Here is a 23,831-nt window from a genome sequence, read left to right as displayed (position 1 = left end):
AATGATGTGTGATACCTGTACTGGGAATAAAAATGTCCAGCATCTTCTACATTGCTGTACTTTGCTGATAGTGAAGCTGTTGCTGTTGGGAAGTTTTATGTATTTATAGACTAAGTGCCTTTAGTGCTTTTTGTAATGGACCCTATGCCTACTCTCTTATTGTCTCTCACTAACCCTCCCTTAATTTTTTCGATATTCACTGACAAGACTTCCGATTTTCAGAGTTATTTGAAAACTATTCAAATAGTGTATATAGTTATTTGTATGTTATTTGTAAATAGTATGTGTACTGTGCTAAACTCTTAGGCTACTAGTATTTTCACCAACAAAAAAAAGGTTTTAAGTCCATTTTTCATTTTAATTATCGTTATCTTTTGCTGTAGTGTGTCAGTAGGAAATATCAGTTTACACTTTCAAACATTCCATTTGCCATCAATTGTAATAATCCAGTGACATTTTTGTCTGCACAAGGAATCTGTCTGGAATGACATAAAGAAACAGAATAAACTGAGACAGACTAAATCCAGAAGAACTGTGGCAACATCTCCAACTCTGTGTGTGTGTGTGTGTGTGTGTATGTAAAACTCATAAATATGCCAATATATGCATTGCATTCACTGACGCATTGATGTGATGCCATGAGTGATTGGATTGGTCAACACTGCATTGGTGAACTGGGGATTTCTCTGACTAGTCGGTCACACACACACACACACAGACACACACACATAAAGAATTCCCGGGCAACCCATGCAGAACGCTTGTTTATTAAATTTTCATGTTGTTGAGTGCTAAAAAGGCAACTTTTCTATTGCTTTTTCACACACACACACTCACTCACACGCACACTCATTTACACGCACACACACACACTCACTCACTCACTCACTCTCTCACACACGCACACACTCACTCTCTCACACACACACACACACTCTCACACACACTCTTTCCACATCATGTAAGAGGATGCCCTGTTTTTATAGTCACAGTATTAACAAGAATTTCATGATAACCTATGCTAAAACGTTCAAGACCATGAACTACAGCCAATAACACTACTGAATCACTTGGCAATTAGGTGTCTCAAAGAAGGTCAAATGTTCTTAGCATTTTTGTGCAAACATGAAATGGCTGCTGCCTGGCTGTAATTATTAACCTATCAACACAGTGCTTAGTCAGAAAAGTTTAGAGTTAGAAGAACAGATGAGCCTATTCACATCTCAAAGTAAATAGTATTATAATGCTCTGAGCCAACTCACACAATTAAATCTAAGAATTCATGAGGGAAGGTAAAAAATAAACAGCTTTAAAATAGGCATGGAACATCAACAGAAGCCCATGACGAGCTCAATTTTTAAATATTTCAGCAAGGACTTCCAAGTGAGCTATTTTCAGCTTCAATTCATAATTTAATGCTCACGTTTTTCCTCCCAGAAACCTTGAAACCTTCCTCATACTAAGAAAAAAGGAAAGAAACAAGATAAGATGATCCGATGTTTGTCTTTTCAACAAATCGATCTTAGTAAGACACATTATCTTTTTATAAGGACTTTCTTCCGCAGCCAAGCTACTGTTCTGAGGGAGCCTAGCAAGAATCTGTCCTTAACAACTGAACCAGTTTCATAAGTCTAGAAGGAAAAATGGCTGCCATTCTTACACTCTCAGCTTTATTACAGTGGAAAGAAACAACAAGGACTAGCACATTTTGCTACAATTATGCAAATTAAACATACAGTTTATGTGGAATCTAAAAAACCATTGGCTTGTGATATGTAGGTTTTGTATTGTCAGACTGCTCAAGATTAAAATGTGCTCTTCTCCCTACTACCGATTCAATTGTTTATTTTGTGTACATTAGGCCATGTCATATTCATTTTATATTTGTACATCACCATCTTCATCTTTTATACAAAGCCCTGTTTTTCTGCTTTACTTGTTGCCTTTGTTGTAATGGGTTGATCTGGCCTACCTATGACCTCTGTTGTGGTCTGTTATGGCTGCAATTATTCTTCATTGTATCTGATCCTAACCTTTGAATGATCCTAAAGCCTATTTTTTTTGGATTCTGTGAATGGAGCACAGGTGGAATTTATTCCCTTCGTTTTGGTTTTGCAGAGCCCACAAACTCACAGGGTTTAGAAGCAAGACACTGTTCTGGACGAGGTGTTCAAAGGAGAACAGCTCTCCAAGTAAGAGCTACAGAACATTTCCAATAAGTTCTGCTATGTCTCCATGATTTCATGATTTTGGTTTTTCCAAATAAATACAAAACTTAGGCTCACTGGAAAAACATGCCTGTGCCGACATTTCTGAAAAAAATATATTATGTTGCTTCTTGCATCATTTGCGACACTTTCAAATCGAAATGCTCAGTAAGTGGCACTAAGATTGCATGTAATTTTCTCAGGAGAACGTGAACGCCTTGGTGTTTTATTGTGTTGCTTATTGTACATATTGTAGCAGTTTGTAAACTAATTGTCTGTTGGTTGGTGCTAAAAGGTTACTCTTCCATTGAGTTGTATATACCATACCACCTACACTAAACCTAACCGATAAAGTTAACAGAAGCAAATGTAAGATAACTAATTTGCTGAAGAAACTGTGCTATTTTAGCTTGTTTCTACAGGTCTTTGAGCCCTTTTATCGTGACTTATGTTTCACGGGACTCCTGAACACTCCATATTGCAAGTGCAGCACTTTACCAGGTGAGCTACTAAGCAAGTTTACAACACCGGAAAAGCCAAAAAAATGGAGCTCGTTATGTGATGCAACCGTCAAAATGCATTATGCTTATAAATTATGCAGTATTTTTTTCAGTCGTAACATTGTATTGTGTAAGGAACCATGCAAAAATAAGTCTTTATTAATCAATAATCTGCCCCTGCAATCATGTTGTCAAGTTGTTGGTGTTTTACTGCCTCTAGTGTTCATTTCAGCTGGAAACTGCAGTTAATTATATTTACAGAAATATAGTTCTTTGTAGATTTGCCAAAAGCATTGGTAGATGCACATTTTCCAATGTGCCTAAGTTTAAGAAATTTTCAGTTTCAGTGGGTTCAGTTCTTTTAAAGGAGGAAGTTCCGAGAACCTAATCTCTAAAGGAGCTCTGAAGAGGAAGTAGAATTTTGTCTGTAGAGGTCTGAGTTGGAACAGATTTGAAGTGAAATAGATGTCTGGGATACTTTCATTTTAGTTGTGCTTGTGATTAAGCTTTCAGTGTTTTTATCTTAACTCTGCATATTCATATACAAATGTGTGTGATCATGTAGCATGTGATGGCACATATACGTGACCTGAACAGGTGCTGCATTCACACATCACCTCTCAATGATTAGCTCTGACCTGTTGTCAAGGCTGCCTGAAACAGTATGAGCAGCTTGATTACAGCATTTTATCTGTCCCAGCTGGCCTGTTCTCAGCTAAGATTGAGATAACCCTAGTCACCGATCAAAAAATATACCAATATAATATCTCAGACCAGCATTTAATCAAATGCTCACGCTGACAACAACAAACGAAAGCCAAAAAGAAAATAGATCAATAAATCAATCAATAAAAACACTAAATGTTAACTATCATCTAACACATAAATCACATTTCTCTACTAAATATCAATGGGCATAATGGGTTTAACTGGTTAAAATTAAGCATAATTGAGAAAATATGTGTGCTCTGTGTCATCTGTAAGTGATGCTGTGTCACAAGTTGTGCTACATTTGATGAAAAACATTGAAAAAGTAGATAGTATGTGGACTCTTAATGGCCTCATGGGATAGTAAAGTGTCAATTGAATACACACATCAAAATCGGGGTGCTTTTCCCCTACTGTTTTTTAAAATACTATGTATTCGAATATAGTACTCTTTTGGCATACTATAGTACGCAACTAGGTATATTTGGATGCAGCGTGACTACTAAGATTTAAATATGTAAAACAATATGGCCCTGAGGGTGATTTTAACCTATTGTGAACTACTTTAATTTTGAATTTTACTTTGGTTTTTTAACACACTTTAGTGTACATACTGTTAATTTAGCATACTTCTGTTCATATATTGAGTAATGTGGGTGACAGTTACCGGTAGCCAGTGTCATCCATAGTAATTTTTCCCATTCTATAGAAGTAAGTGATTGGTTCCCAACATTCTTCGAAATATCTTCTTTTGTGTTTAGCAGAAGAAACTCATATAGTTTGGAACAACTTAAGGGTAAATGATGACAGAATTTTCATTTTTGGGTGAACACCACATTTTAAAGAGCACAGGATTCATGAAGATTAAAGTAAATCTTCATATTTTTCACATCTGTCTGTCTTCTGTGAGCTTAAGAGTGGGTGACATATGGACAAACAGATATTGAGACAAACGTTCATTATGAACTATGCTGCTCCTCTCAGCACATTCACTACACAAGTATTGAAATACCCCACTGCCACACATTTCTAGATGTAGCTGTTGAGTCGTGATGTAGTGGCTCCTATGACTCAATCATCGCTATAGATTACCATTTCCGTTGCAGATTAGTCGTCATAGGAAAAAATTACATAACCTCGCCTCAATTTTCTATCACGTCATTTCCGTCTGAAGAGTAACTGTGAGGGAATACGCGAAACGCAAGAGCCATCACTAGCCCTCGACGTCAGGTCCTTCTTCAAATCATTCATGGAGAGGGTGCTTGTCACATGAGAAGAAATTGGATTTTAGATCTCGAAACACGATAGTGGCTACAGTCACAACTTATAGTAGAATCCATGTACCTTAAAGATACACATTTGTAGTTTGTAGTCGTCCTCGCATGCATCGGCTGAGCCACTCGCGAGCCAATCACGAACCACACCCCGGTTGTAAAGCGGCGAAAGACTTAATTTCTTTCCCAGATAGTGGATATCTTATATTGTCCACAGACACAAAACAGCTGTTTTAGCTTCCCTGTTGTTCAAACTAGACGTGTTTTCTTTCTTCACACACAAGCCTAACACAATAGCCTTTCGCCAAGTTATCATTCGCTCTGTGTTTCCCCATATAAAAGAGTGTTTGGGCGCTTGCTTGAAGAGCACCTTGTGTTGCCCCCGGAGGTGCATCGGGTGGAGTGGGGTGGCACGCAAAGTATGATTCATCCTCGCGCTCTGTCACGCCCCATCTCCCCGTCTGCTTTCCATGGTGCACCTGTAACTCCCTGACCTCAAATCTAGCTCATTTCTCCTCACACACTGTCGTTAAAACCTAGTTATGCAAAGCTCATCTGTTACATGAACTCCTGCTTTCTGTAGAGGCCACTGCAACCAGACGCTTTTATCCAGCAAAGGATACTTGAAGACTCACGCGTTCGTAAACTGCAAAATCACTACGATTTTAGGGAGACATTAATCACACGTTATGGGTAGTGAAAGGTCATGAAGCTGTGACTCAAAGGAAAGTGAAAGTGTCGAAAACGTCTGTGGATGCACAAAGGAAATCGTCCAGCTCTTACTTTAGCATGGCTTGTTCCTTCTCCTCTTCCTCCCTTTGCCGAACCATCACTGCCATGATGACTTCCCTTTCCTCCTCCGTGAGGTGACTCAAGTCCGGCATATCAGGCATGGAAGCCGGCACGGTGGGTGGGCGAGGGCCGCTTTGGGGCCCTACCGAGGCGGACATCTTTTGCCCGGCTCCCAGGCGTATCTATTGGCAGTTTTCCGAGCGCTGGAGCCACACCTCACGACATGGTCCACGGATAGAGCAGCGGTCTTTGAGAATAGTGCAAATCGCGCATGGTTTCAGGCACCCACAACTGTGCTTTTGTTTCTCTTCGTGTGTTTTTTTTTCCAACCCACCCCTCCTCTTTTCTCGCTACCCCCACCCCCCGCCTCTCCCCTCCACCTCCAGTTACGGGAAGCCCATCGTCTCTACGCCCGGAGACGACGCTAGCAGATCTGTGATTTCCCCCTTAACTGAACCGGGGGCTCGGTATTGGGCGACGGCAAAGGCGGAGTCCGTCTCTCGCCCACCGATCTCTCTCTCTCTCTCTCTCTCTCTCTCTCTCTCTCTCTCTCTCTCTCTCTCTCTCTCTCTCTCTCTCTCTCTCTTTCGTCTCTCTCAGATTAAAAAAGAAGAGTCAATGGAAATGCAGATCCGCGAGTGCGTCTACCACTCTAACCGACCGTGCGCTTACTCATATGTGAAATGGGCAAAAAGGCATCTGTATGAGAGTCACCCCCTTTCCTTTTTCATATCGGTGTGTGTGCTCGACCGCGTCTCTGTATTTTTAGGAGTAGCCTATCCGGTAATAGTTCGGTGCGCGCTCTCGTCAGGCTATTTTTAGAATCGCTCCCGTGCACCTCTTAAATACAATCAATTCGTCTGTTTTGTCTGACCGAGGGATGTCTGTAATGGAATTATCTGCAAAAGTCTCAAGTGTGCATGACATAAATCATCTCTAGACATCTTTAAAAATACAGTAGGCTACTGGAGCCCAGATGGCCTGTATAACTGTTAAATTGATACATAGTCGAGTTGAAACTAGAATTTGAGCGCTGATCTATAATAGAGATATAATAATCATTATATATAGATTAGTGGTTGTGAGAATAAAAAGAAAATCAAACAGTAATACAGTTTATACTATTAGTTATTTCGTAAAATGGAGATGATTTACATTGTACTTGTTTTCAGAACCCTGGACAGCGACATGTGACGCAGAACAGTCACTCATTTCACTACACTGTAAAAGCGAGCTACCTTATTTAACCCATAAAAACTAGTTTTGTTGGTATAAATTAATATATTTGTAATGATTCAGTGATTGACTTAAAAAAAAATGTTAATTTAGATGTTACTATTTTAGTTTACCAATGTCTTTTTTTTTTTAGCATGGACAAACACGATCCGCTAAAAATTAAGTCAGTAAAGCCAAACTCCAGACTTCAAAAGTAAATTTTTTTGTGACATGAAATTTTTTTAGCAACTTTGTAGCTACTTTCTGTGATGCCATTGTTTGTTTATGCCACGGGTTTATTGTCCCAGGTTCGAGGTATTAGCCTACCCCATTAATGAGGCATGACCATTTTTCAAGGGCTACAATTTTGTGCTATAACAAGTAATTTATATTTCTCTTAATAATATACTGACTGATGCATCGTCATATTGTACATTCTGGACTCTTATCCAAAACTCCAACTTAGTTGTAAATGCAGACTATTCTTAAGGTGGCCAATTTCCTTAATCTTCCCCTAATTATTTAAGAGTAACCTTACTCTTACTCAATATAAACAAAGATATAAAGATAACTTGACTTTTTTCCATGGAAAATTAAAGGAGAAATCTTTGTAGAATCTTTACATAGCCCTTTTTCATACAAAAAAAGACAGTTCATAGTTACCACATCTGTAGACCAAAAGACTACCAAAGATCTGGATGGTTCTTCAAATCCTTACCCAGCATGTCAGTGCACTGGGCCAGGTTTGACATCACTGATGACACGTCGTTGATTTTCACATGGTGCGGTAAACGCACATGATGCAGCAGTTTTAATATATAGAATGGAGAATGCTATTTGAGAACTGTCATGAAAGAAAAAAGTTTTCCATGAATAACAACTCATATTTCAGTCTCAGTCACAGAGCGCTATAGACTTTAAAAAAATAGTGCACATAGTATGGACATTTCAGGGTGGGAAATTAACTCGCGTCACCTGCCAAGTTCAGGTAGGTTATTTTTTATCTAGTATTAGTTATTTAATTATTACAATGGCAGATTATTTTTCTCAGATTTACCTTTTTATTATTTTAATATGTTCCATGAGGTTCATTTATAATGCTAATAAAGTCTGCACACAAAAAAGTCAATAAACAGCCACTGTTATGATTAACCAATGTCAGTATTGCGCTTAAATAAATAGTTTTTGAAAACAGCACAATTATGAAACTGTTTATTAAACATGCAGCTGCCGTTACCATAGATGCGTTCAGTACCATAGATGGTATAGATGGTTGTTTCACTTTCAACAAAAGTTTCTTGCATACTCTTCATTACACTGTGCACACACTCATGCACAAAACAATCTGCAGCCAAATGCTCTGAACAAACATATAATCCTGACGCGATGCAGGACGCCATTAAAAATAAACCATCCACTTGTCCCTGGCACTGATGTCCTTCTGAAGTCTGTACAGAGATGTAAATATGCTGTTTAAACAGGACATGTCAAAGCGAATATTCTTTTACTCTTCCATTTTTCCTGTTGATTAGAGTAGCTCAAGTTTAGTTTGAGCAAACTCTGAGTTTTCACAATCAAGAATGTGGATTAGTTTTAAATGGGTTTCATCGCCATAGTAAGTTATGCAACACGGCTACCCTGCTCCAGAGGTTTTATTCGGAGTTAGAAATCACAACCCCAAACTGGACCAATCAGCTCTGAGCAAAGTGACATATCTCATGCAATAAAGCCACTCCCCCTGTATCTCTTGCTTCAAATTAAAGCAGTTTACAGTGAAAACATTTTTAGAGGCAACATTTCCTGTCTTTTGCTGCTAATTATTTGGTATATTCTTATTATATTAATTACAATTATTTATGATACATTTCATTTATTCAAATAATTAATTAACTGGCAATTACACACTTTCAGGTGCTCCAGAATTTATAACGTTAGATCAGGAGTGGGGAACATTGATCCTGGAGGGCCACTCTCCTGCAGAGTTTAGATCCAACCCTGAAAATCCCTGGGAAAAAATACCTAAATGCATCCTGAAGACCTTGATTAGCTGCTTCAGGTGTGTTTGATTAGGGTTGGCAGCGCTAAACTCTGCAGGGACACCGGCCCTCCAGGATCAACGTTCCCTACCCCTGCGTTAGATAGAGCGTTGTGAACCTACTGAACCTGATCTATCCCGGTTGGATTTGTTTGGTACTCTGAAACCCAACCAGCTTCATGCAACAGGTCACTCGAAGCAGTCTTTTTTCTTTTCTTTTAAAATTGAATCACTCAACATTGTACACCCCAGAGGGTGAAGACAAGAAAAAAAGATTACAATGAAGAAAATTAAATAAAGACATGGAAATGCTTACACTTGTAGACTTAACAGTTAGTTAAACAAATGCTTTATGTAGTCTATAACGAGGAGGACATTTTAAGCGGTGAAACTTGCAGGATGTTGAGGAATACAGATGTTTCAGAAACTCTTTGGTATTCGACTCGATTACGCTTTGAGGATTGCAACAAAAGCATAAAACACACATGATAGTGCTTAAAAGACTCAAATATGAAAAATTCACACACACACGGCAGGAGGGAAAAACATACCCAGATAACTGTTATGGTGTATAAGAAAGAGTGCAAGGCTGACAACTTTTGCTATACATAGCTACTTTACATTTGCTAAGTATAGCAGGTGCATGTTAGTATAAGGAATACAATCGTATCGTGTCTACTTCTTTATTAGAATGCAAATTCGTTTTAAACTAACATAGCCTAGCTTTGGGAAAAGATGGATATTAGCTTATTATTCTTCACAAGGTGTCACTCTCTTCTATACTGCTCAAATGAAATATTGCATCCGAATAGCAAAATAAACAGACTGCATAAATGCAGCAGTTATATACACTTAAGTGCACTTCTAAATGACTACAAGAACTAGCGCAGTGTAGCAACCCCAGAATAATAATAATAAAAAAAAAAAAGTTATCACAGGCCCTCTGTTAATGGGACACTGCGTTACAGGAGAATATACCCCGAAGCTAGTTGTCAAAGCTAGCTTGTACTCCATTTAACATTTTTAAAGATAGACTTTTTTTTTCTGTTCATAATAAATTTACAAACCGTGGTTGCCAGGAGATTACTGTGGCAAAAATACAAGACAATTTTAAAATTACGAGATTATATTTTGATGACTGTATATTGTAGTTTATAACACAATATGAGAAAATTCGTAGCGCTCCAAATAGGAAAAAATAAATCCTTTTACTGCAGGTGCGTAGAGCCAAAGGAATAATTGAAAATGAACAAGGTAGCAAACAAGCACACTGAATCCAATTCAGGCTGAAAAAGTCTAGCAAAACAATTTTTTTTTTTTTTTGCATTTTTTATTCATTTCACCTGTTGGAGCTGTATACTTCAAATATTCTATGGTGCTGTGGGTTTGTAAACCTTTTTTACTGAATCTATTTCCCAAATTGGCATGCAAGTCACTGAAGCAGACCTGGAGACCACTAAAGGACATAACGTATGTTTAGGGTTACTTTAAGTCATCATTTAAAAAATCAGTTTTTGACATACATACATGTATAAAGTAAAAACAACCACCAAGACTTTAGAAGACAGACATGCATTCTAAGTTGTGGACTTGACACATAACGCAAAAATGCATCCATCTGCGATGAAATACCACAATGGCCAAGTTTCCTATAAAAATGTAGCCAATTTGAAAGAAAAAATAGACATTGACATTTAACTGTAGACATACAAAATCTAATTTTCATATTACATTCAGGTAAGTGCTCTTTAGATTCAAAAAAAAATTTCCAGACGGATTTTATTGCAGTCTTCTGGATGTCGTGCTGCAATACCGTTGCGAAGAAGCATTTCGGTGTATGGTGGCCAGAAAGTATCATCAGTAGTCACATAAGGGTCATGAGGAGTTTCTAATGTTTTATTGGTCAATCTCTGCAATAAAAAAATAAATGTGCATGATTAAATGTGTTAATAAATAGGGTTAGTAAAAAAGCCCTTTGTATCAGGAAACTATTTATTTTCCACTCTATTATTTCAAATTTTCCTCCACATAAGATGATTAAAAGCATAAAGTAACAATATAAAAAGATGGGTATCTGAACATACCTCGATAATCTCACTCAGTGAAATCAGGTTAATCTCTGCATCATATGCAGCAGCCTGAAAAATCCAAATCCAATATTCATAAGCAACAACCTAAAAAAAATCCAAATCCAATATTCTGTGATCTAATTGCGAGGGTGAAGGTGGCACCTACTCTTTTTTTCTTTGTGCCGTTTCCTTGGGGATCGGGAAGTGGGAAGTGCTCAGCTAACATGTCACTCAGCATTTCCATGAGACTGCTGTGATAGTCCTTCAGATTGTTAATTTTTCTCTTCATATCCTGCAAAACACTGCAAAATAAATTAATAAATAAAAATAAAATAATAGTAATAATGTACAAAACAGCTTTGGATTAAAAATGTACTACACAATACCGGTCTAATTAATTTTTAAAAAATGTATTACAATTTAAAATATATTTATTGTCATGCTTTTGGTGTTCATTTATTAAAGGTGCTCGGTTATTAATAATTGTGCTTATTATAAATCTTGAAAAGAGTTTTGTGATGCATATTTTTCAGGATTATCTGACTAATATAAAATGCAAAAAACAGCATTTCTTTGAATTGGAACTTTTTTAACAGTTTTGATAAATTTAATGCATCCTTGCTGAATAAAAATATTACTATTTTAAATCTAACCCACAGTTTCTACAAAAATATGAAGTGAGCTTGTGCTCTATTCTAACATGATGTTACTCTAGGCTTGGCATCATAAACACCAAACAGAAAGTGCCATTAATTCTTACATTCGTTGTAACCAAATGAATGAACATTCCTAAAAATAATTATCTTTCTGTATTTCACAGATAAAAATGTACAGGTTTGGAATGGCATGATGATAAGTACATAAATTATGACCATTTTTAATTCTTGGGTAAATATCCTTTCAAGCAGATGTAAAAATTAGATTTTTAACCCTGGCATAAAACTAAAAACCTGTGCTCGGATTTCTCGTTTTCACGTTGCAATCTGGTGATTTTCTCACACACTGCATTCAACGCTTCTTTCTTCTCTGCTTGCCATGTCTGCTCCCTGAAAAACATTTTCAGAGAGATCACACAGTTAATAAATGTTGTTTATATTATACCTGAATGAATTTTGTGATATAAATCAAAGTCTTAATAAGAAAAAGTTCATTTAAACATAATCTTATATGAGTTATTATCATTAACTAAAACCATAAAAAGAAAAATGTCTTTACTTGAAATGAAGCAAATGTTAAACAAAATATATACTTAAAAAAAAAAAAAAAAAAAAAAAACACTTTATAAAAAAAAACTTTTCAGCTAGTTGCCAAGGCTTCGTTTCACAGACAGGGCTTAGGCTAAGCCAGGATTAGGTCATAGTTCAATTTAAGACATTTAAGCAATTTTATAATCGTGCCTTAGATAAAAAAAAACATTAAGATGTCCATCTTGAGACAAGACAAAGGCACTGATATACTTTAAGATCAGTCAGTGCAAGTTTCTTTCAGTTGAAAGAGCTCAGATTTACAATTTAGTCTGGGACTAGTCTTAAGCCTTGTCTGTGAAACTGGGGGTTAAAATTCTAACAATAATATTATATCAAATATACTAAGAGAACAAAAACCACTTAAACGCACTGCACCTTTTCAAAATCTTTTTCTGAGCATCCAGCTTTGCTTGTGAGCATGACAGGACCATTTTAAGTTGATTGTTGAGTCTTTGCAACTGTGAGGGAAAATGATATGAAAACTTGTAACTGCATTTACATTTTGATACACTCACTGCCAATTGAGTGTTATTAAAGTGACAACTTACTTCTTCTTTACCAACCGCTAATAAGACTTCAGGACTTCTTGTCAGCACTAGTAGGAAAAAAAAAAACATAAGCGGTCTTCACAAACTATGCAATTAAAATATGTAATCTTGAATACTGAATAAAACCCTTTTTTTTTTTTTTAATCTTTTTTCTTTCATCTAAATTTAAATAGTACATAAAACAATAGATAATAGCTTACATTTTGGTTCCATTTCTTGCCATTGCTCTAGCTCAGATGTTATTGCAATCAGGCGATTCACTGCCTAGCCACCAAAAAAAAAAGGTGATTTGAGTAATTTGTGAATATTTTTGTCTGAACCGAAAAGCAACGTTAATATGCACAGCTAATTTTTAAACTCAAAAGTAGTGAAAGGAGAAGGACAAACCTCATTTGACTGATCATCATTAGCCTCTGTATCTGCCAGAATTATCTCATTTTGAAGCTGAAAGATATAATAAGTGCTTACTGTATGTTGACATGGCAGTTGCATCCCAGCTGCATTTCGTCTGCAGCTGCTGTCTAAAAAGATTCACAACATCAAAGAGCTAAATGTAAGCAGGCGAACCTGTATTAAGTGAAGCCCCAGGCAAAATTTATCATTGAGGCCCTTCTAAAAGATTTGTTTTGTTTTGTTAAAATATCTTCATTACCTAGAGCAGCGGTTCTCAATTCCCCTCGCTCTGCATATTTTGCATGTCTCTCTTTGTTAACAAACCTGATTCAGATCATCAGCTTGTTAGAAGAGAGCTACGTGCATGAACTGTGTTCCTATTGACATGGTCCCTACACAGTGACCATTGCTCCCTACTCCCTGAGCAGGGGAAATCCGTTGAAGTTTACTTCACTTCGGAACATTCATTCACGGATTTGCACTACGCCACCACCTGCAGCGTCTTCACACACTGAGGAAACTTACTAGAGAAGCGTGAAGTGTGACATACCTCTGTAAATAAATACAATTTAAATTCACGTCTTGCACGCTTCAATGCCCTTTCAATGGAATGTATACGTTCGCTTCGAACTGGAATCATGGCGGAATATCCTGTGATGTCTTCACAGGGCACTTACGCTCGAATAGAACAAGAGGACTGGAATTGAGAACCGCTGACCTAGAGATATAATTATACAACATACAAAATGTAGTCAAAACACATCTAACAGAACATCATTTCTTGTTTTCATTTTATTTTTACACGTTAAAGTGCTTATTTTTAATTAAAAATTTCTTTATGATCAAAAATAGAATACAATACAATCTTCGAAATACAGTGCAATCTTCATATTTAGAAATACATGGCAAGCATCTTAAATTAATCTTTATTTTATTATACTATTTACACTGAGCGAAAACAGCGTATTTTCTTAAGTGCAAATAACCATATTCTATTTACACTGTAAAAACAGCAGTATTTTATTCTCAATAAATGCAAATAGTAGTTAGATGCGATTTATACTTAGTGCAAATAGTGGCAGATATCAGCACTAGTCTTGTATTGTAATACTTTATAAAACACTGCAATTTTAAAAGTTGTCATTTATTAAAATTGTTAAATGGATGCTGCCCTATTGGGACAATAAAGTCCTCACTACACCAATCCCTAACCCTACCGATAAACACCCGTGAGGCACTTTATTTTCCACTTTCGAATATTTCCTATTTTTTTCTTAACGATGGATTCTATTTACACTAAGTAAAAAAAATCAGTATTTTATAAGCGATATGCTATGTACACTAAGTGCAAATAGCTATAGATGCTTTTTACATTATATTAAAATAGCAGGATTTTCTGCTATTTATACTTCTTAATGCAAATAGTGTCAATTATCTGCACCTCAGTATTGTCTGCCAACAAGGCGGGCTATTTGAACAGTTTAAATAGACACTTTCCTTGGTGATAAAAGAATGTTAAAGGAACATTTCATTTGATCATTTTGGGAACGTTGTGGAAATGTTACTATGAACATTCTGAAATAATAACATTATAACAATAACAAGTAATAACATTTAAAATTAAAATGTTAAAACATTTCATTAACGTATAAATAACGTTTTTGTGCCAAGGTTTTGAGAAGATTATTAAAGAGCAGATAACTTCGAGAGAACCCTTCCAGAATGTCAAGGCCCCTGTAAGCTGTGCGCCCTTTAGATCTGTAAAGAATTGTGTACTTCTATAACAAATCATTTGTATGCTTCACCCTAATCTGACAACTGAGCACTTGTCTGAAAACAAACCCATGGCACGTTACCTTCTGTAGCAGTCCAAACTGCTCCTCGCACTCCTCTAACAACACTGCTTTTGCAGCAGCCTCTGAAAACTGCTCCATTTCTCTTTGCAATGATGGTGCTGGAATCTACAGGTGTGAAAAAGCCAAACAAACAATAAGAACCAAACAGAAGAGCAGAAAACCGGTGAAAACTCCAGCCAGATACACACTTGTACTGAAAAGGTGAATGTACTACAGAGAACTGACACGTTAGCAGCGTAACGTTAGCTAAGTTAGCTTGCTATTTCAAATGACTAACGCTTCAGTTTTGTAAAGTACAAAAGCTTACGTATATTTTGTGGCGATAACACACAGTAAACCCAAATTACACAGTCACTATGGTACTTTCCATCTATAGCTTTTCCTTTAAGTGAATGCTACACCCGAATTCGGCACTAAACACTGTATACGCCAAACAAAAATACCGCCAGCAACGACGTCATGACGCAATGCTGGCGTCGCACGCTGTGGACGTTCAAGTGTTCTGTAACTGCGCCTCTTATGCGCAAATATGAAAAATGTGGCATTTTCATTTAATCCCACTTTTCATTTGTCTCCATATGGGACAGAACATCAATTAATATTTGCCATTAATGTTAAACGAGGCGAGAATTATATAAGAATCATGAACAATCATATAAATATCACAAGACTGCATCAACAGAATTTGAAAACGACACAAAACTCATTTTGCAAAAATACAAATTCTGTGGATTTGAGGTAAGTGTGTTCCCCAATATTTAACTGCAAAATAGACCGTCAGGAAGCACACATGAAAGCAAAAGCCACCAGAATGTTGTCCACCAGAGGGCAGCAGAAGAGCAGAACTTGAGCGAGGGAATTATTCTGATTCTATAAAGAGCTTTATATTCTGCAATATTCTGATTCATTTTACCTTAATATGTCCTGAAAGAATGTAGCTTAGAATAAGACGTAGATTAAGGCTCTGAGAAAAACACACGTTGTGTTTTCTGATTCAATTCAGTCTTAATTCAACTGAGCAAAAACTTTCTGATATATGGGCGTTTAGCCACTTTTGACCCAGTGGACTGAAAAGAAGCCCTATTGGTCTTAAATAAGAAAATAAACTCTCCTAAATAATAAAATGCACTCCCACTAGTTTAATATGTTTAGCCTACTAACAATTTCCAAATATACCGTGTAGGCCTACTTATTTTTTTACGAATATTTTTTTGTAATTTCTTTTTTGAATGCCATGAACTTTTCATAACATTTTAAATTCTAAATTTTAATTATTTATCTTTAATAGCACTTTATGATGGAAATGACGATGAAAACTTTTTCTTTTTTGCCTTTTTTTCTTTTGCCTTGCCACTGATTTACTTGCCACTGATGCTAGAATTTTATAGCCTATTCGTTATTGGAAATAGGCCTACATAAAAAAAAAAAGGAGGAGAAGTCATATTTCCATTCCTCTTTTTCTTCTTGTTCCTCCATTCTTTTTTTTCTTTTTTTCTTCAAGTGTACTATACTTCAAGGCTACACTATACTTTCTGGGAAAATAATAATAATAATAATAATAGCCTAATATAGAAAAAAATTAAGAAAATCTGTCATTTCCAAACAATAAATATGTTTTTATTTTTAACAAAAATTCTAAATTAATGGGTGGTGCTAAAACAACATTGTAAATTCAATATAAATATTTGTTGTCCATTTTAAAATATATATATATTAAATTATGATCGAAATTGCCTTTACACTTCATCTTCCTCTTTAAAAACAACATTAGGAAGCCTTACATTAGACTACTACTACAGTTAGCGTTCAAAGTGTCTGCTGTTGTGTTGGCCTGCTGTTGTTCCTTTTATACATGACACACACCTGCTACTGACAGCACACTCAATGCGTCTTGTTTTTAAAGCTCACACGCTCTTTAGCACATTATCCAGTTTTGGCGTTATTAATCTCCTCAAAGTCAAATAAGCTTAAGGTAAGGAGGCAAAAGAATCAAACATTATAAAAGACCCCCTTTTTAGCAGAGCTGACATGAGGGCCCTGGTTTGAACGCTTAATGAGTGAGTCCCCTCCTGAACATGAAACTCCAACTAAATGAGGACGTATTCTTTAACTGAAAAGTCTCCCCACACAACAAATCATTTAAAATCACCAAAAGGGGGACGAAAGTCAGTGCCTCACAAAAAAAGAGAGAGTTTCATTGTAATTCATTGACTTGTTCAAAACGCCGAGCTAAAAAGGCGAGAATAAAAGAGCGGACATTCATGGGTACAGATGCTTTCTCGAGGAGAGACTCCAATGTATGGCCTTTGTTCGCGCTGCGTTAAACTGTTTAAAAGAGGGGTTAACGCAATCCGTCAAATTGTCTGAAATTGTGTGAAAATTTCAGAAACCATATGGCCTCCAAACGTTCGCGTCTTTTTTATGTGGCTGGACACACTTGTTTCAGTATGGTGAACCGCAGGAGTCCAGCCATGCGCCATTGTCACTTGTCACATCAGGGTGGATGGCTCATTTGTCCTCAGCTTTCATGCTTACGCTGGAAATTACAGCTTCACCCGTGAACAAAAAGGATTATATAGCCCTGGAGAAACTGGACCAAAACTTGGTGTTTTTGTGTCTTTCTTCTCCTTTTTCTCCCTAGCGCCCCAGATTTGTGTTTCTCACATAAATTTCGCCCAGAATGGAAAAACACACGTTGTTGGGTCAAAAGCCAAGTCACACTATTGCAAAGTGAAAGAGAGCGCGGAGTAAGCCAATGGCTCTCTGTTTTCTTCTGCAGAGAGCAAAAACAATAGCGTTAAAGGGCCAAGAATGTTTTTCTTCCATTCTATTTTTTCTTTTTGAGCAAAGAAATCAAGGCAGTTAGAAATTACACACACAAAAAAGGCATTTGAAGCTCTTGGCTGTCGTGCACAAGTTCGTAGCTCTTCTGTCAATTAATGTTTACATGGCAGTTATGCAGCTAATAGCCTATCTGAAAATGTTTACGTTTTTTAAATAATAAAAAAAAATTGTCAGGGCTATGCGTAAAAATATAGTAAATATACTATATAAAACACAATTCTTGTTGTTGTTGTTGTTGTTAATAATAATAGGCTAACAATGTTTTATCAGAATATGATGATTATTGATGTACAGACTGCAATAGCATCATCTTTGTAAAAGGTATAAATGTTTTTATTTTCAAACTCAATACAATAAACGACACATTGGGTATTTGTACAATGGCCTAATTTTGAAAGGCACTATATTGCAAGTAAACTGTACAAAACTTTACAAAAAGCAGTCACTGTCGATTGTGTACAAATTATACGCAATAAATACACATGTAAAAATAGTTTTCTTCTCATTAAGAGTGTATTGCTCTGTTTGTTGCCCTGATTCGTGAAATATTCTCATTAAAGCCATTGCATTGCATACAATATATTATATATAAAAACTTAAGCTGCTAGTTCACATTGAACAAATAAGAGTTAGACTTGCATAGTCTGGCTATAAATTAAACTAATTCAGTTTCAGAAAACACTACAATCATTATGTGCATGCGTGTCTTAAAATATACATTTACAAAGGTTTAAATCAATATACAGTGGTTTATATCAGACGTCGACGTCTATTTCCACGTCCTCGTCCTCGGAGTAGTCTTGACTTGTGTGGTCTGAGAGAGACGACATGGGGGACAGATATAATTTGTGCGCACTCTTGTACTCGTGACCCAGCCGTGGCGAGCACTCAGGCCCCGGATGCCCCGTGGCTCCAACTGCACACCTCTCCAGATCGGCCAGTTTAGCGAATTTATCCAGAGGCACTATACCTGTGGATCTGACCGACTCCACGTCCGCTTTCATCTCCTCCAGGTCTCGCTTTAGTTTTGCCCTTCGATTCTGGAACCAGGTTATAACTTGCGCATTTGTCAGCCCCAGCTGATGGGCAATTTGGTCTCTGTCGGCGGGGGACAAGTATTTCTGATGGAGAAACCTTTTCTCCAGTTCATATAACTGGTGATTAGTGAAGGCCGTCCTAGATTTTCGGCGCTTTTTGGGACTGTCCCTTTGACCAAACTGAGACAACCCATCCCTTCCTGTGGATAAAAGAAAAGGATGCAAAATTAGGTGACACCGACAGTTTATGTTTTTGTAATAATTGTGATTAAAGTTACAGTAGAACAACTTACTAGACTATTGTTAATATACAAATAATAATTGCTAATAAAAAACTGTATTTACTTTATATAACAATTTTAACTTTAATAATGTAGGCTATTCTTTTTGTATTGAAACGTTGATATGGTATGCTATAAAATATTGAAATAGCCTGTCAGTCCAGCTATGATCAAACATAAAGTTAACTTAAACATTTAAATTAAATGTTGAATATTGGCATCAATGGTTCTACGAAGAACCTTTAACATCCATTGATTCTTTCCATTACGCAAACGTTTTTTTTTTTTTTTTACATTTTAAATTTTATAATGTATTCTTTTTGTATTGAAACGTTGATATGGTATGCTATAAAAGATTAAAATATGCCAAATGAGTCAAGCTATGATCAAAAATAAAGTTAAATTAAACATTTAAATTAAATGTTCTTTATTTTTTTTACAGTGGCAATGGTTCTCTTGGTTCTTTGGGGAACCAAGCATGCATGATTCTTCTTTGGCTTTGCTGTAAAAACACTTTTTTAAAAAATAGTGTTTACCTTGAATTGTTACCTGATAACGACATTACCCATAAAATACAGTTTTGTTGGTGTACATTAATGCATTTAGGTTGATAATAGTTTTTAATTTTAATACAACCAGTTACCATTTTATCAGTATTATTTGTACACGAATTGTAATTAAAAATTTGTACACGAATTGTAATTAAAAATTGATTATTTTTACAATCTAAAACTTCATTTACAACCCCTAAACATGTTCTTTTCTTACCTTCTGCTGCTTGGAGTACACCCAATTCGAGACCTTTGAACGTTTTGCTGGCCAGCTCCTGAAGAGCGCACAGAGGCGATGTTTGAATGATGAGAGTCTGCCGTGATACAGCGATGCTCTTCTGGGGTCTCTCTGATGCTGGAAGCCGGTGAATCCTGGGAGTTCGTTTGACAGTCGGTTTGCTGAGGATGTCTGCGATGCTGAAGGGTGTTAAGGGCTTGCTGGAACTCGCGGGAGGTGGAAGGTGGTCCAGGGGGTTCAGCCCATGGCTCTCCATAGCCTCACAGGCTTTGGCAACTTTGGTGGTCATCATCCAAGCAGTTGCAAAGCCGATTTGGTTATAAAATTTCTGTACAAATTTGGCGAGACTTTTAATTACAGTAGGCTATAATGTTGTTTTAAAAATCTACTACTTTCTATCCCGTTTTACAAAAGTATTTTGGCACATGAGTAATAGCCTATAGCTGCACAGCAACAGTGGCAACGTTCAACGAGTTTCTCACATCACTAATGAACAGTTCGCCTCGCGCGTTGACAGCTCTACAGTTCTGTTCTGAGTTCTGGAGACTGAGGACTGTTTAGTGCTCAGTTAATTAACTATGACGGAAAGGCGGAGTCGTATAAAGTGATGAAGGTTTGTGTTTGGTGGCTGTTGCCTATACTGTCCTAAACGACGGCTGATAGGTTAATTCTCAGTTCTGTTTTGTTGAATTGTAATTCCGGCCAAAGCTCTTTAAATGTGAATAACTGGTGATATAACCTACTAAAAATAGCTAAATAAATAAATGCATACATATTTTAAACCAATAATCAATAAACTTTTGAATGATTTCTACATGATTTCATTATTTTCATAGCATGAATTCATTAAAATATATTTCCACAATGCTACATTTGGGAGCAGCCGTGTTAGGCTTATCAAGTGAATTTTTCTTCTCAGACATCATAAGAATCGACATTTTTAAGTGAGGCATTTTCTGAACAATATAAAATGAAGATAGGCTAGGTGAGACTGCGTGTAGTATGAATACATTAATTGTTTATTAAATGTAAAACATAATATGTACATTTGATAGGCCTTCTGAATTAGCTAAATAGCCTACTGGATTTATTTTTTTGGCCGTCTAAGGTTAGGAGCTCATTTGTCCAGAGCGCTAAAATGTCCATATAGGCTATAAAGTAGGCCTACATTAAAACCTTGTTTTCAGATTACGTTAAAAAGTCGTATATTTTAAGACATATTTTCCCAAACAGCACGTAATTTGTTCGTTATTAACTGAAATTATAAAGCGCATCCTTATGAAAACTGTCAGTTTTGAAAGTTCTTAAGTTCCGATCGTAAGATACTACCAAATATGGAAATTGCAATGTCAAGGAACCTAAAGTAATTAAAAGTTTCTGAATTTAATAATAATAATAATAATAATAATAATAATAAAAGTTAATTAAAAATATAGTTGTGGCCATTGTTACCTAAACTTGACTTAACCCATAAACATTTATTTTGTTGGTATAAATTAATGTAATTTGGTTGACATATCAGACATATCAAATAATATTTTGACTTGAATAAAACCAGTTAACTTAGATGTTACCATTTTATGTCATCATTTTTCTGTACAATTTATATATATATATAGCTATTTATATATATATATATATTTTTCTTTTTTTTTTTTTTGCCTAATTTATGCTCATTTTAGAGATTAATAGAAGTGCTCCAATATAAATGCAACACAATAGAGCAAGATAAGTCTAGAGACAATGGTTTTAGTCAAAACACTGTGCACGTATGGCCTATGCAACATGCAGTGTGCAATGCATACAGAATGGAGCAGATTTGGAAGAAAGAAAGACAAAGATGTTGTGGGGTGCACTTATATATTTAGCTTGTTAACTTCATATTTAGCTTTTTATTTTGTCGGGTCTTCTTATGAAATCTTAAATCTTGCAGCCCAGCTCATACTTCCACTATTAAAGGTGAAATTTTAAAAAGCACAAACTTTTGACAACAGACTTGTCTATTTAATTTCAGTGGGTCAGTCACCCAAACAATGCTCTATCATTTTCTCTTTTTTCTTCAAACAGCACACACAGACATACACACTCTATTCTTGCAGGTTGTGTAGGAAACATGAATTAGCCGAGTCAATGTGGTCTGACTGTTGAGTTAATGGCAGTCTTGACCTCTTGCTGCTTTCTTTGTTTAGTGTTTCTCTTAAGGCCAGGTCGTTGAATTAACTGTGGCAGTGAAGTCTATAATACACCTCTATCAGAATAAATAGTATTTTAGTGACATCTGATATTAGCAAATTATAGTATTGTTATAAAAATATATAAATGTAGCTGGACTATATATTAATAGCCTATGCCTAAACTTAAGAATACATAATAGGTGTTTACTTGCATTATTCTAAGGTGGCCGATAGAGCTCAACGCGCTGCAACTCCAGAAAACACGAGATGGGTATAAACGGAGGTCGGAGCCAGCTGCAAATGGGTGGGTTAGCAGCAAGTGGGTGGAGCTTTAGCCGCAAGTGGGCTGTACAAACTTCCAGAGGATTTTGATTGGTTTATTTAGTATCACCTGTGTTGTAGTAGCTATTGGTTTATGCTCCACAGTTGGTGGCGGTAATGTGTAAGTTTTGTTGTGATCCATCAGAAAACAAAGAAGAAAACCGCTTTCACATGTCAGCATGCCGATGAGATGAAGGGGTAAGCTTGTTGCACAGTTTTTAGTTTTGTAAAAAAGCATTATAAGTTCTGAAAAAGACCATTTCATAATGGCGTTTGTACACTGTTATTAGTCTTGATGTATTAAAAAAATAAGGGTAAAGTGTATCCAAATAAATTTCTGTAGTTTTTTTTAGTAGCACACAAATTACAAAATCTGTAACGTGCATGACAAGATCTTTTCTGCATTCCATTTCTACAATTTGCTCTCCAGATGATGGATTCTGAAGACCATAATAAGGTATTGTGGCAGTGTAATTTTTGATTAAGATTTTGATTTGATTAATTTTTGGGCAACTTATTATAGGTAACATGTCTGTGTTTGTAACATACTTTTTTGCATGAGCATGTGTACTACGATTATTTTTTTTATTTTTTTCCCTTTTAGGTCTATCTCAAGATATCTCAAACACCGACAATATTAAGGTTCTGCAAAAAGATGAGGCTATTACTAAACTGCAGAATGTGAGTGCTAGCTCCAGGTGTTGGCAACATCCATTGAGTGCAGAACTACAGGAAAAGGTATCAAGTCAAGCCAGCTTTATAATATTGCACAAAATTTCAGAGCAGCTTTAATGAAAATCATACCGTTATGTCTCATAATTTTACACAGAGCAGTTTAACGGCTGAGACATACAGTTATATACAGTATGTTAATTATATAAATTATCAACCAATTGAGATTTAACAGTAATAATGAAAGGCCTGTAGAAGATAGAATTGTAGTTAATATGAAGAATGTTGTTTTTATGCGTTTTCATTTTTAGGTTTCACGTGTACTGGATGTGGCCATGGATCCTAAGGAGCATATTGTATGCGTTTATGGTGAAACACTTACCCGTGAGGACTTCTTGACATTAGGGCTACAGAATTATGTAGAGGCCATGGTAAGACAATGGAGTAATATGCACTCATGTGTTAGATGTGTAATTTGCATTATCATGGATTTTATTTTTGTGCCTCTTATGCAGATTCTGAATTCCTGTCTAAGGGTTATTGCACAAATTGGGTCCATAAGGGTATTGTATTATTTACTACCAATGCAATACGTATCAACAGTATACTATGTAAATTACAAAACAAACAAAAACATTGTGTAAATACTGTAAAATCAACTTTGTGTTACAGAACATTGACATTTGGGTGACCAGCAGTTACATTTCAGTGACCTGGTTACCACCGCTCTCTGCAAACCCATTGGACCATTTTTCTGTATGTTTTTTTTCTGTGTATATACTTTTTTGTGTCTTTAAAGATTTATAACACTTTGTGTGTGGATAAATTATTCTTTAAAGGTGGACATTTGCAACAAAGATGTCATTTTA

General features: G+C 36.1%; 2 protein-coding genes, 1 long non-coding RNA gene and 1 pseudogene across 6 annotated transcripts in view; 1 reads left to right on the top strand and 3 right to left on the bottom strand.

Annotated features, from left to right (window-relative positions):
- LOC306872676 (regulating synaptic membrane exocytosis protein 1-like) overlaps window positions 1-5,639 on the bottom strand; it is a 70,511-nt pseudogene extending 64,872 nt beyond the window's left edge. The window contains exon 1 of the transcript in view: window positions 5,473-5,639. The product of the transcript in view is annotated as a regulating synaptic membrane exocytosis protein 1-like (transcript). The remainder of the gene's footprint in view (window positions 1-5,472) is intronic.
- Window positions 5,640-9,054: 3,415 nt separating this feature from the next.
- On the bottom strand, window positions 9,055-15,331 carry LOC306872222 (centromere protein K-like). Of its 3 annotated transcripts, none has more exons than XM_079420715.1 (10): window positions 15,152-15,331; window positions 14,845-14,949; window positions 12,983-13,039; window positions 12,796-12,859; window positions 12,596-12,642; window positions 12,423-12,505; window positions 11,751-11,846; window positions 10,967-11,102; window positions 10,816-10,869; window positions 9,055-10,641 (listed from the first exon to the last, which is right to left on the bottom strand). In XM_079420715.1, exons 2-10 carry the CDS (start codon window positions 14,920-14,922, stop codon window positions 10,486-10,488), a joined length of 771 nt encoding a protein of 256 aa, XP_079276841.1. In that variant the 5' UTR covers window positions 14,923-14,949; window positions 15,152-15,331; the 3' UTR covers window positions 9,055-10,485. The 3 variants fall into 3 exon arrangements, with proteins under 3 accessions (XP_079276841.1, XP_079276842.1, XP_079276843.1); XM_079420716.1 differs by having other exon boundaries at window positions 9,844-10,641; window positions 12,983-13,116; window positions 15,152-15,294; XM_079420717.1 differs by lacking the exon at window positions 12,983-13,039 and adding an exon at window positions 13,064-13,116 and having other exon boundaries at window positions 9,929-10,641; window positions 15,152-15,329.
- Window positions 15,332-18,443: 3,112 nt separating this feature from the next.
- On the bottom strand, window positions 18,444-20,087 carry LOC306872357 (transcription factor LBX1b; the record flags this gene model as incomplete). The annotated part of the gene is made up of 2 exons (XM_079420871.1): window positions 18,444-18,925; window positions 19,775-20,087. 2 exons carry the CDS (start codon window positions 20,085-20,087, stop codon window positions 18,444-18,446), a joined length of 795 nt encoding a protein of 264 aa, XP_079276997.1.
- A 2,823-nt stretch (window positions 20,088-22,910) lies between these two features.
- On the top strand, window positions 22,911-23,607 carry LOC306873233. Its single transcript, XR_013784468.1, has 3 exons — window positions 22,911-23,028; window positions 23,274-23,393; window positions 23,478-23,607. It is a non-coding gene; the product is annotated as an uncharacterized lncRNA (long non-coding RNA).
- Window positions 23,608-23,831: the final 224 nt, after the last annotated feature.

Source organism: Barbus barbus (assembly GCF_936440315.1).
Source record: "Barbus barbus genome assembly, chromosome: 7".
Taxonomy (NCBI): Eukaryota; Metazoa; Chordata; class Actinopteri; order Cypriniformes; family Cyprinidae; genus Barbus; species Barbus barbus.
This window is presented reverse-complemented; position numbering and strand designations above follow the sequence as displayed.